Source organism: Durio zibethinus, chromosome 23 (genome assembly GCF_047325235.1).
Source record: "Durio zibethinus cultivar Kanyao isolate XHJ-2024 chromosome 23, ASM4732523v1, whole genome shotgun sequence".
NCBI lineage: Eukaryota > Viridiplantae > Streptophyta > Magnoliopsida > Malvales > Malvaceae > Durio > Durio zibethinus.
Window position 1 is genome coordinate 13431218 of NC_143184.1, and position 13196 is coordinate 13444413.

The 13196-nt window shown below is 31.0% G+C and overlaps 2 protein-coding genes and 1 pseudogene across 3 annotated transcripts; all 3 read left to right on the forward strand.

Moving 5' to 3' along the window:
* The first annotated feature begins 2961 nt into the window (after nt 1–2961).
* On the forward strand, nt 2962–10718 carry LOC111314667 (LEAF RUST 10 DISEASE-RESISTANCE LOCUS RECEPTOR-LIKE PROTEIN KINASE-like 1.4). Of its 2 annotated transcripts, none has more exons than XM_022916257.2 (5): nt 2962–4090; nt 8459–8491; nt 8586–8909; nt 9195–10087; nt 10418–10718. In XM_022916257.2, exons 1-5 carry the CDS (start codon nt 3310–3312, stop codon nt 10436–10438), a joined length of 2052 nt encoding a protein of 683 aa, XP_022771992.2. In that variant the 5' UTR covers nt 2962–3309; the 3' UTR covers nt 10439–10718. The 2 variants fall into 2 exon arrangements, with proteins under 2 accessions (XP_022771992.2, XP_089608311.1); XM_089752185.1 differs by having other exon boundaries at nt 3125–4090; nt 8441–8491.
* On the forward strand, nt 5471–7196 carry LOC149512233 (LEAF RUST 10 DISEASE-RESISTANCE LOCUS RECEPTOR-LIKE PROTEIN KINASE-like 2.7; annotated as a pseudogene).
* Nucleotides 10719–11412: 694 nt separating the features above from the next.
* Nucleotides 11413–12641, forward strand: LOC111313610 (uncharacterized). The gene has a single exon (XM_022914285.2). The coding sequence runs from the start codon at nt 11915–11917 to the stop codon at nt 12422–12424; it is 510 nt and encodes a 169-aa protein (XP_022770020.2). The 5' UTR covers nt 11413–11914; the 3' UTR covers nt 12425–12641.
* Nucleotides 12642–13196: the final 555 nt, after the last annotated feature.

Genomic DNA, 13196 nt, shown 5'->3' on the forward strand with positions numbered 1-13196 from the left:
TACTAAAATATTAAAATATTTTTATGTTATACTTTTCACTTTCCTACTATTTTTTGCACTTCATAATTTAACTTTTTTTATTAGAATTAAATTTAATATCAGTATTTATGTTGTGTAGACCAAATTTGAGCTTAACATATTTTGTTCAGAACTTGACCTGAATCGGGTTAGGCCCGTGTCTAGAACTTGGAAATTGGGTTTAGCCCACAGGCCTAGTTAGCCACTGAGCCACTTGACCCAGCTGCATCTTACTCTTTAATTTAATAAGTTTTGGAATTATGAGTATTTTAATTAAAAAATAAATTACATTTAATCTAACTACGCTACATATATAATATGCTTATACATTTAAATAAATATAAATATGAGAAAGGTAATATAAATTATGGTTTTTTTTTATTAATAGTTGAATCAAAATTATATAGTAAGATAACTATTTTTAAAATTGTTTTTAATTTATTTCATGATTACACTTCTATTATTGAAAGAATTTGAAACATGAAATATACTTTTGATTTACCACGAATGTTAATATACATTAAGCTTAGGAGCATCGTTATGGTAAATCGAATTTAACCGTTGATCGGATCAGTTGAACTTTCAACTTGACACCCAGACCAGTCCGATTCTCTTATTAAACTAAACTTGTAATTAATTCATTTTTAAACTGTATTGAACCAATGGATCAATATAATAAATAAATGCATTAGATGGGTTTCAAATTTGCCGATAAAATGATCTTAAAAAATTATGATTAATTTAGATTTTATAATTAAACTTATGAGTTGTTATGTTATTTAATTAAAATAACATTTTAAAAGTAAAATGGACATTAAAACGTTAAAATCTAAATAAAATGCTTTCGCCATCCTCTGTACTTTTTGTACATTAAAGAATAAATTTATAAGGTATAGTCCTTTTTCTTTTTTTTTTTTTTTTAATTTTTATGTATCACACTCATATCAAACTAAAGATAAAGGCTTTGATTGGTTAAAATTAAAAGTTTATCCACCAATTTGAAGCTTGATTGGTTTACATTAAATATCATCATTTTGAATGTATAATTTTTTAATTTATATTTTCATGTGCTTAGAATTTTCTTTTTTTTCTTTTTGTATTTTTTAGTTCTTTAAGGTATTTACTTTAATTTATTTCATTAAATCAATATAATTTAATTATTTGACTAGTATTTTGAGAGTTTGGCTTAAGAGTTTGAATTTGAATTTTATTTTTGTAAATTAAACTTGTTATAATATTTTTAAAATATATATTTTTTCACAGTTATTAAATTATGTTATATATTTTAATTTATAAGTATGAAATTATATACTATAAAATTTTATTATTTATCACATAACTAATTAATTTTAAATATATTTATATTTTTAAAATATTTTTATTGATTCAATTGATTTGATTAATCCAACAATTTTATCATTGATCAAGTAATTCCATACCTCAAATGATTCATTATATTATTCAAATTCTAATAATTATACTTACGAATATAAATATTTTTTAAAAACTAATAATTTTTTTAATTAAAAAAAAGATAAATATCCGTGCAAAAAATTTAAAATTAAAACTCACGTTCGTATATTTTTTTAAAGCCTCTTAATCACTGATAGAAGAAGACAAAAATAATAATTATATCAATTACATTGATGAGTATGTCAGATACCTATGGAGGGGTCAGGCCCAGCTCACTCACTCAAAGCTATTTACTATTAAAATATTAAAAAATTATTTTTATCACTTAAATATCCTAAATCATTCTTTCATATAAATGAAGTAAATAATTACTTATATATAAATATTTTAGTATAAGTATTTTAAAAATATATATTTAAATAAAAAAATCCTTAATCGCGTGTTGACAAAATACTTGTGTACTTTAAAAAGATGAGACTAAGGTTAAATTTGTCACTATATTATAACTTGATATATAGAATTTTATCACTGTATTTTAATTTTATTAAATTTATTATTGTACGTTCAATTTTATTAATTTTTTAACAAAATAGCGAAATTAAAATATTTTACACAATATACTATTGATGCAAATGATAAATTTTATCATTGTATCTTCAATTTTATGAGTTTTTGAGGATAAAATATAATGAAATTAAACGTATTTTATGAAATATTCTATAATGCAGATTACAAATTTTCATCAATTATGTTAAAAATATTCAACAAAATTATAATTAGAATAACAAATTTTATTGAAATAGAAGATACACGGAAAAATTCATTATAATTGACCCATACAAAAGTAAATTCAACATTTATCTCTTAAAATTTATTTATATTGAAACTCAATTTGTTGTGTGAAAAGTAAGTGTGTTAAATGGGTTGATCAGGTTAGATTTGGATGAAGTGACTTCAAATTGAACAATTTGAGTTGAGAAAAATTGGAATGTTTCAAATTTAAGATATTCGAGTTTGATATTTTGAATTATTTAAATTTGTTACTGTGCATTAAAAAATCATCAACAAAATTAAAAGATAATTTAAAATTAATAAGTTAAAAAATCCTCAACAAAAATAAAAAGATAATTTAAAGTTAATAAATATAAATAAACAATTAGATTCTGTTATTTATTATATTTATTAAATTATTTAAAAAAAAATTAAATTATATTTAATTTAAGTTTGATTTATTTTTTGTGGTTGGAGTTTCGGTGAATTTAAGTAATTTGGGATTCATATTCAGGCTACTGATTTTTTTTGTCAAATAAAATTGAATAGTGTTGGAGTTTGAAAGAGTAAAATATGCTTGGATGATTCAACAACTGCTCCCAGGCTTCACTTGGCATGATTAACGACTGGTTTACCTCCTTTTCCAATTTGCCCAGTCCAGTAGGACCATACCGTTGTATGCACGGTGTAATTGAACAAATATCTTTCCAACTTTCATATACAAAGTCAAAAGGAAACTTCACTGCAAGCACTTGGAAAGCAAAGCGCGTTAAATGGTCTTCCTTTTTTTCTCCGTAGACTGTAAGACTGTCCAATTTGCGAACTGCAATTTCATGCAGCTTTGTTTTGTTTTGACATCACTCACACGTTTCCCTCGGAATTAAATCAATGCCCCTGGAAAAAATGCCGCTATCTAAAGTCTTTCAAGTCAACTAAATGCTTTTCAAGTTATCAAGTCTTTGTTTCCTTCCTCTACACTTCCATTGAAAACTTGGTATCAAATTCCCACACTTCATCTGACGCAAAGTATGATCTCCTCAAACTAACACACACTGTTCACAAATAATCTTTCAATTCTTCTATCCCTTCTCTTCACAGCAAAAGAAAATGAACCACCGCCGTTCCCCGTCATCACTTTTTCCCCTTCTTATTATTTTCGTATTCCAAGTCGTGCGTGGGATTCCTCAGTCATTAGGCTACCCTCACGGTTACACGGAGTGTAGTGATCCAAAGTTCAAATGTTGGAACATCTCTACTGGGTATCCTTTTCTTGGAGATAGCATACCATGGGGTTGTGGACATCCTGGTCTGCAATTGTATTGTGAAAATGATACTCCTACAATAGAAATCGTTAATGTGAAATATCAGGTGCTGGATATCGATCGGGATCGTCAAACACTAAGGATTGCGAGGCAGGACTTCATCAAGAATGATTTATGTAACCCAGAATTTCCAAATTCGACCCTTGATTATGAGCTCTTCGACTTCGTCCATGATCCTCCTTATTCCAACGTTACTCTGCTTTATGGTTGCCGCGATTTCACACCAACGACTTTTCTCGGACACTTAAATTGCCCGGAAAATATAAAAGGTTACAAGGACTTTTGGGTCGGACCGGCCGAAGTTATTAGTTCTGTGCCATGTTCTGCTAATGTTACTGTTCCGGTTCTTCGATCTCCGTTTGCAAAATTCTTCGATTACCCATTTCTTCTAGGAGAATTAAACAAAGGATTTGAGGTAAAATGGAAGCTGGATAGCCAAGCATGTCCGAAGTGCATCGGAACCGGAGGAGCATGTGGTTTTGGCCCTGAAAATCAAACGATTTGCTACTGCCTAAACGAAAAAAATTTATCTTATTGGGAGGAAACCGGATGCCCTCCTCGCCGAGGTATGTACTTCAATTTTTTATATTTGATACATTTTTTGTATATAAATTTTATATATTATTAATGAATAAGATAATATAATTTTACTAATAAAATAAATCAAAATAATTTTAATTTATTAATAAATAAATGTTTTAAAAATATTAATTTTTATATATTTATTTATTAATAAAATCGTATTATTTAATTTATTAATAATTTATAAAATTTATTTATTAATAATATATCAAATATAAATTTTTTTTATTATAATATTTTACATTTATTTTTTATCACAAAAAAAAAATTAATTATCACATAAAATAAAATAAATTTCTACTTACCGTTATAAGAACTCTTAAAGTTTTATCAACACGGCACGAGTAATTTTTCTATTATGTAATACTTTTAAAAAACAAAATTTATACAGTAACTTTTATATTTATATCATTTTTTTTTAATTTGAGAAAAAAAGGAAAATTTGAACATAACTTGAATAAGAGAGAAGAAATACATGTAAAATTGAACAGATGATTCGGATTTAATATCATTTTAAGCATAATTATTAAATATTGAAAGAAATATTAAAACATTGCGGAAAAAGGTGAAATTAAACATTTTGTCTCCACTTATACATAAATTTTAAAGTTTGACTGTAGTAAGTAAAAAGTAATTTGTTAAACCTAAACCTTTCTCTATATATTTTGAACTCAAGGATTAAGGATCAATTCTGACCTGGTCAAACTTTTAGTAACTAGTCTGTTCTGACGTGAAAGCTGCAACTTTTCTCATAAGTTCCATGTGTCCCTTGATCTTTGATCTCCCGCTACCCTAAGCTTAGATTTGTAGGGATTCTGCTTATGTACCCTTGTATCTCTGAGATTAATCACATTCTTCAATAGGAGAGTTTTAGGCTCTGATAATGGTTGTTCCTCAAATAACTTCAACCTTTAGACAATAATTTCTCAGGATTGCTCTCTCTGTGTCAAAATGATTCAAAGCAATCCTGAATTCTATAACTAAGCGACTTTGTGGCATTAGTTCCATCCTAATTAAAATCAATGCCCTGGATGTTAGTGATACTGTACAAGGACCAAAGCTGTAGAAGATTGGTCTCATCTTGTTGACCTTGTAATTTTAATCCCAAAAAAACCCAGTTTGTCTATTTCGATATTTAATTTATTCAATTATAAAATCAGTTGATATTTTTCAATTGCTGATTTCTTCGACTTTTTAAGACACTCGAATTGAGTTTACACCTTCTGAGTATTGAGAGGGCTAGAATAGCAACTCAAGAATATATTATTACTAGGCTACAGTTTTTAATGGTGCCAATAAAGCTTCCTTTTTAAAAATTTCACCTTCCATTTCGTCAAGGCCATCAAATTGACAATGATGATTAAAACCAACTATCCATCTTCAGCGTCTCATTTTATATCCGAGCACTTCTAATTCTCTACCTAGTCCTCTCCAGCCCTTTCCTTCTCTCCAAAAGTGCATCCCCTTTGTTGCTTTCTAAATTTTGGATCTTCATTATCATAAGCTTGGTGCTGATTCCTGCTCCAAATTCTGTGTTTGCCAACGATGGAAATATTTCTAGCTGCAGTGCACTATTCCCCTGCGGAACCATTCTGAATATTGGTTACGCTTTCTGGTGATTGGATCATCCAGAAAGTTGTGGCTACCCTGGCTTTAGGCTCAACTGCGACGGAGATATTCCAGAGATTACAGTCATGTCAGCGACTTACCGAGTCCTTAATGTAAGTAGTCGTACACAAGTCCTTGAAATAGCTAGAATTGATTACACCGACAATAATTGTCCTTGATACAACAAGGGTACCCAGGATATAAGGCTGTATTATGGTTGTCAGCCTCTTACAGGTCTAGAAAATCTAACATCAATTCAGACTAGGGGGATTTCCAGTCAATTTGAGGGCATAATATACCAAACAAATATCATAGGTTATTATGTGACAAGGAACATCATAGAAACATCCTTTGGAGGCCTAGCCACTTTGATAAGCAATTCATTGGGGCAATAACATTGTCATTATTCCAGTCCTGAATTCAGAGGTTCAATCATTGAAGGAAAATCGAAATTCAAGTACTCTGCAAGAAGCGCTTACAGTTGGTTTTGAGTTGCAGTAGTCTGCAAACAATTCCCTCTGTTACTGATGTCTAAACTCTCGTGGACAGTGTGGGCACAACCTCACCTCAGGTGAATTTATATGTTACTGCACAAATGGATCTTATTCCGACATTTGTCCCACAAGCTCCCCCAGGTGCATCTTCGTTATTGTTATGCCTTTTAAAATCTTTTGTAGTTGGATGTTTAGCTATATTTAAGTCCTAGGATTTCAGTTTCCGGATTATTCCCGTTACAAGTTCCTTTTCATCTGTGAACTTTGTAACTCCAATCGTAAACCTGCTCATCCTAATCCAAATCATTTCTTAAGAAACCTAAATTCATGTGGTAGTTGCACATATGCAAGGGCATTCCTCATCACCAAAACGTTCCAATGTAAAATCGTTTTTCATATCCAAATCTCTTCGAAATCGTCTTAGGTTTATCGTAGAGGGTGACTGAAACTGCTCCGGATGGCATTAGTTATCACTAGTTTTAGAAGAGAAGCAGTTTCCCTTAGGCTGCAAATCAAAGATTTTCTACAATTCAACATAAAAACCTTCAAAGACTGGTGTTAAATTTCTTTTGTCCCCGCTACTAACTCCAATTTATCGTTCTGTAGCTCTAATTGTATGTTTCCCATAGTCATCCAACTACTTTTCCTTGTTTGACATTGTGATCAATTCAATCAGCCTGTTTCGTATGCAAATTTTAATTTTTTTCACCTTTATTGGAACTGTGAATTGTGATCATGAATCATTCCAAACAAACCTGGAATGAAGGAAAATGAGTTTGTCAGGGGAAACTGTCAAACGAAAATATCTTCACTTACTATGTTGGCAGTTAATACTGTTAAAATCCTTAACCTTCTTCAAGGATTCACTATTCTTTATATAGTAAAGCAAAAAATTTTTGAAATTACCTGTAGAGGCGGCTTAGCACAATATATATATATATATATATAAATATATATTTATCTGCATTCATTTCATTCTTACTTGTGATCTCAGCTTGAAACTTCCATGTCGTGTATTTTATGCAATTCAAGTTGACCGCAAGGAGCACTAGCTCTAGTCACCCCAATAACGTCAGTTGATTGTGGCACTAGCTAAGCTAAAAAATTCTACGTTTCCCACTTGCTTTGTCATGTGTTTTATTTGTTTTTCATTTCTAAAATGTGTTCAATTTACAATTTGATCTCAGCACTTTTATTATATGGATTCGAAATAGAGATAGTTATGTTTTTTACAATATTTTTATGTTAATGTTGCAAGTCAAGTGAAGCGTACTTGGAGCATAACTTCAAATATTATTATTATTATTATTATTATTATTTTGGTACATAGGCATAGTGTAATAATTTTTTTTCCTTACTATTGAGTCAAAAATCTCAATTCACTTTGAAAATCAAATATAAATTAAAAAATTTTTTATTTAAATATATACTACTAATAAACTTTTCTTTGAAAATCAATTTTCTTACCCAAGCACATCAAAATTTCCAACAATTTTCCTTGTAAACTTTAGCTCAACCACCTTTCCATCTATCTCAAACTTTATTTCATCCTCCAAAATGGACTCAATCACTCAAATCCTTTTCATAAACTATTCAAACATGTCACATTACCCACATTAAATAACTAACCAAAACCCAAAATAGAGGCTAATAAATAAAACCCACCTGGATTTTTCCTTGTTTCTAAACCCAAGCCTTCTTTTTCATCACATTTCAAATATAAGTCAACAATTTCAGCCCAAGATAGTCAAAATATGTGAGGTCATCTCTGTCTGAATAAATACATCCAAAATATATAAACTGAAACAATTCAACTATCCAGAAGCTAGAGCATCAGTCACCAATCAGGCAACATTCCTGAAACATGTTTGCAATCTGCAACTTTAACTTTCAGTTCTCTGGGATGGCTAACCGGGAACACAATATGAATTGATCCACTTATCAATGCCATTGTTCTGGTCCACATTGCTTGCAGGCTACAGCTTATTGCTAATTTAAAGTTTCATTGCAGTCAAATTAAGAATCTTACTTACCCATTCTTTTCGCATTTTGTTCATTAAATAGCTAAATAATGTAAAAGCACATGTTTTGAAAATTCAGAACCCTATATGATATGAAAGATATGTGCATTAGCGAATTTATGAGGTCTGAATTTATTTCACATAAATCTTTTGATTGACAGGTTCATATAGTCTTTTTTCTTGTCTTTCATACTTTGACTAAAATGTCCAGATTTTTTTGCTGTTGCAGGCGAAAAGAAAACCAATGTTGGCCGTACAATAGGTATTATTTGGTAACATTATTAATATATTGCATCGTTTCCAGAAATGTTAGTATTGCCGAAAGAAAGCTCAGGAATCTCTTGCTTTATCCTTAGGCCTTGCAATAGCTGGTGCAGTTATAGCTGGTATACTTCTGGGCATGGGATTTTTCAGCTGCAGACAACAAAGGAGAAAGAAAATTGCAGACCAGATTAAGAGCAGAGACCTTCCAACACCTCCCTCAAACAATGGACCACCTACTTCTACAAGTAATCTGTCTCAAACCATTCATTCACATCCCATCTCAATATATGGCCTTGAAAAGGGGAGCACCTACTTTGGAGCCCATGTCTTTAGCTACGAAGAACTTGAGGAAGCCACTGAAAATTTCAATCCTTCTAAAGAACTTGGAGAAGGAGGCTTTGGAACTGTTTACTATGGTAAGAAATTGACTTCTCAAACTTTATTTTCCTATATAACTCGGCCTTTGAAGTCAAAGGCGGATTCAAATGAGGCAGTAGCCCTCAAAGATTAGAAAAAAAAATTGAAGAAAAAAAATTCTCCTAGACATTCCAAAATTTTCTTCTCAATAAAATCGGTAAATCTATTGACTGTTATTTTATATATATTATAAGTAGATATCTCCGGAAAAAAATCCTAGATCTTTCATTTCATTAAGTATTTTATTTCTTCTCTTTTAACTGCCCTTCAATTTGCTTGATCAGGTGTACTCAATGATGGGCGTGTAGTTGCAGTTAAGCGCCTATACGAGAGCAATTTCAAGCGTGTTGATCAGTACATGAATGAAATCGCAATCCTCACTCGCATACGCCATCCAAACCTTGTCACACTCTATGGATGCACCTCGAGACGTAGCAGAGAACTTCTCCTTGTTTATGAGTACATTCCTAATGGAACTGTGGCTGATCATTTACATGGAAAGCTGTCAAACTCTGGTTTGCTTACTTGGCCTGTTAGGTTGAATATTGCTGTAGAGACAGCAAATGCACTGGCTTACCTCCATGCAACAGATATTATACATCGCGATGTTAAGACCAACAACATTCTTCTAGATGAGAATTTCCGCGTAAAAGTGGCTGATTTTGGTCTCTCACGATTGTTTCCTAATGATGTTACTCATGTCTCAACTGCTCCACAAGGCACACCGGGCTATGTTGATCCTGAGTATTACCAATGCTACCAGCTCACCGAGAAAAGTGATGTTTATAGTTTTGGAGTGGTCTTGATTGAGCTTATTTCAGCAAAACAGGCTGTGGACACCAATAGGCACCGACATGATATTAATTTGGCTAACATGGCTGTCAGCAGAATCCAGAATCATGCATTGCATGAATTGGTTGATCCATCTCTTGGATTTGAGAACGATTTTGCTGTGAAAAGAATGGTGACGGCAGTGGCAGAACTGGCTTTTCAGTGTCTGCAACAAGAGAGGGATATGAGACCTTCAATGGAAGAAGTGCTGGAGACATTGAGAGAAATTCATAATGAAGAGTTGGGAGTCCAAACAGCAGAGGTGGTGGATATTAGATCAGATGATGTTGGACTATTGAAGCACATTCCTCCTCCGCTTTCTCCTGATTCAGTGACTGATAAATGGGTTAGCAGCTCTATTATTACTACACCAATTCCTTTTAGTTTCAAACCAGAAGGCATTTCCTCTTTTTTTTTTTTATACAAAAATTCTACTGTAGATAATAAAAAAGTATTGTATAATTACAACATGATTATATAGTTGATCGATTGAGCTCTAGCAAGATCATGCTATATATGTTTATGTTAGGGATCCATGTCACATACTTTAGTAGTAATTAGTGATATCTATACTGTTTCAATTTGAGTTCTGCATTAGGAAAATGGCTGAACACCATAACAGCTAGAATATGACAAAAAGAAAATCGAAACCTAATTCATCTGCTTTATTTTCCAGATGCAGATAAGATCGATGTAATCAGTCTTCTGCTCATGATGGGATTGCAGAGGAGAGTGCATGCCAGCAGCATTCACAGTTCAGGATTTTCTTTTCCATCAGCGAAATTGTAATGGTGATATACCTTGCGGACATGCAATAAACATTTGATCAAGTAATAGGAAATGCTTGAAAACATATGGTTCTGGAATGCAGCTACCTAGCACTTTGATATATAGGGAACTAATGCATTATAAACTCTGATAGAACATTACATGTAAATTGTTGTTAAACTAATATATCGTCTATAATTTTGAGCTTACGATTCACAGATGCACTGGAAGCCATCTTTAATGTTGATTGACCTGGAAATTTCACATATTTAACAGTTAAAGATTAGATTGGCAAATCAGGTTTTTTTTTTTTTTAATTTATATTTGATGCATTAACAATACATAAATGCTACACATTATTATTAAATCAAGACATTTTATAAAAATTGAATTTTAAATATATTTTTTAAAATTAAATGTATTTACTTTTTGATATTTTAAAATTTTAAAATTAACTTTTTCATGAAGTGTCTTTGTGGTTGATTAATAGTATATAAGATTTATAACTCAAAGTCATCAAATATAAACTCTAAATCAAAATATAAAATTGTAAAAAGCTTTGTAGGAAAGCAAAAAGGTTGTGTTTTTTTATTAAATTTATATTTTAGATTTAATAAGTTATATATTTATATCGTATTTATATCATATTAAATTTATATAAAATAAAAAAATTATTTTATTATAATTTATATTAATATAAAAATATATAACATATTTTATAATTTTTATCAAATCTATATAAAATTTAAAAAATTTTAAATTATATCATTTTTATTTTTTTATCAAAGTCTGATTTATTCGTACTGAATTATTTTAGAATAAATTTATTTAGCATATTCTAATAATGTCGTACCAATTTCAACAAAAAATATTCCAAACTTTAGAATCTAGAAACATTTGAATATATTATTTGGGGGTAGTTCACAGCCTAGGAAAATAACATTTTCTTTGTATTTTTCTACATTTGCTGGTGAAATAAATACAACTTCTTCATCCAAACCATGGCCTTTTCGAGACTTTTGTCCTATTAGTCCGGTCCCCATCCAGAACTCTAAATTAAAATTCCAAATCCTCCGGTTCTCTTCCACTTGTCACATTATTGTGAATTTACCAGAAAGGCCTAAACAGATAGAGATAATCTCCGCCCCCCAATCCAAAAGGCCCCTCTGTTTTAACTTTTTTTTGCTGTTCCTATTCTATTCTGTTCTTCCCCTTTTTTTAATAAATAAATAAAAATAAATTTCTTGTTTTTTTAATTATTTTAATTAAGAACACAAAGAATCAAATGCTAACTGTTTTCTTACTCTTTAGATCTCACTCTCTTTTTTATTTTCTAAATTGATCTTGCCCTCTTTTCTCTCTCTAAATACCCAAGCTTTCTAGAGAGAGAACACAATTCAAACCGATGGCCACTCTTCACAAATTCAAGCTTTTGGCTACGCAGTGCGCTGTTGTGGGAAGTCCAGGTCGTAGTCCCACCACCAGCCCCGTCGCGCACCTCCGCCGTCGTAAAACCCTTCGCATGCTCTTCAACCGCTCTTCCGCCTCAGAACGTCGTCGTTTTTGCCGGCGCCACGACGACAACAACAACTTCGATCCTCCTCCACCTACACCTATACCTACACCTCCGCCACCGCCAACCTCCTCCAACGCCGACAGCAAGAAATACTCCAACGGGAAGAAAAGCAGGCGAAAATTAAAGGAACTCTTCGTAGCGTCGCCGCCGCTTGGAGAAAGAGAGAATAACAATAAAAGCTGTGAAGAAGAAATGGAAAATTTATTACCGGTTACCGTGAAATCCAGAGATGGGTTTTCAAGTTGGGGCTCCGGTTCTTTGAGGCCTGTGACCGCGTCGTTACGATATAGATTATTAAGGAGAGCCTGGCGACCGATGCTGGTTACTATTCCAGAGTAAATTAAACTCTACTTTTTAATTTTGATAATTTTTTATTAAAATTAAAAATTAAAATTATGTTCAACAAAACTTGTAGCTTTTTTTGTTTATTGAATTTTTGTTGTCCTTTTTTTTTTCTGTGTAATTTTCAATTCTGATTTAATTTTTTTCCTTTTTTATATCGGAAACTGTAATTTTTCGAATAAAAATTTTGTTAGCTTTCGAGTTGGTGATTTTAGTACGCTAACGTGTGCTTCGTTCGTTGATGATGCGAAAGTGAGCCTGCTAGTGGCTTTTGGCACAATCGTAATTCACATCAAAAAGCAATAAAATGCCTTTCTTTTAGACTTAATAAAAAGAAAAAATAAAGAAAAAAAAGGTATTTTTTTTCTTTTCAATTATCTTAAAATTTTATTACAAAAAACAGGGAGCCTTTGGGTAAAGAAAATGCATGATGGGGTCATACCCTTTTGTGAAAAAAATTTTTATTATTGGAATTAGAGTATTCTGTATGAATTTATAGAAAATTACATCTCAAATTAGTTAGTGATTTGCATAAAAAATTTAAAATTATTACACCTTGGAATATAAATAGACTCTTTTATCAAAAAAAAAAAATCTTATTTTCATCACGATCAGGGTTATGTTTTATTTTAATTATTGAATTTGATCTTGTATAATGTTGAAAAAGCTCTTAAAAAAATGGTAATTGAAAATTTTAACTGCAATAAATTTATTTTTTTTAAATAATAATTTTATGATTTAATGCAGTTAATTAATATAATTATCTTTA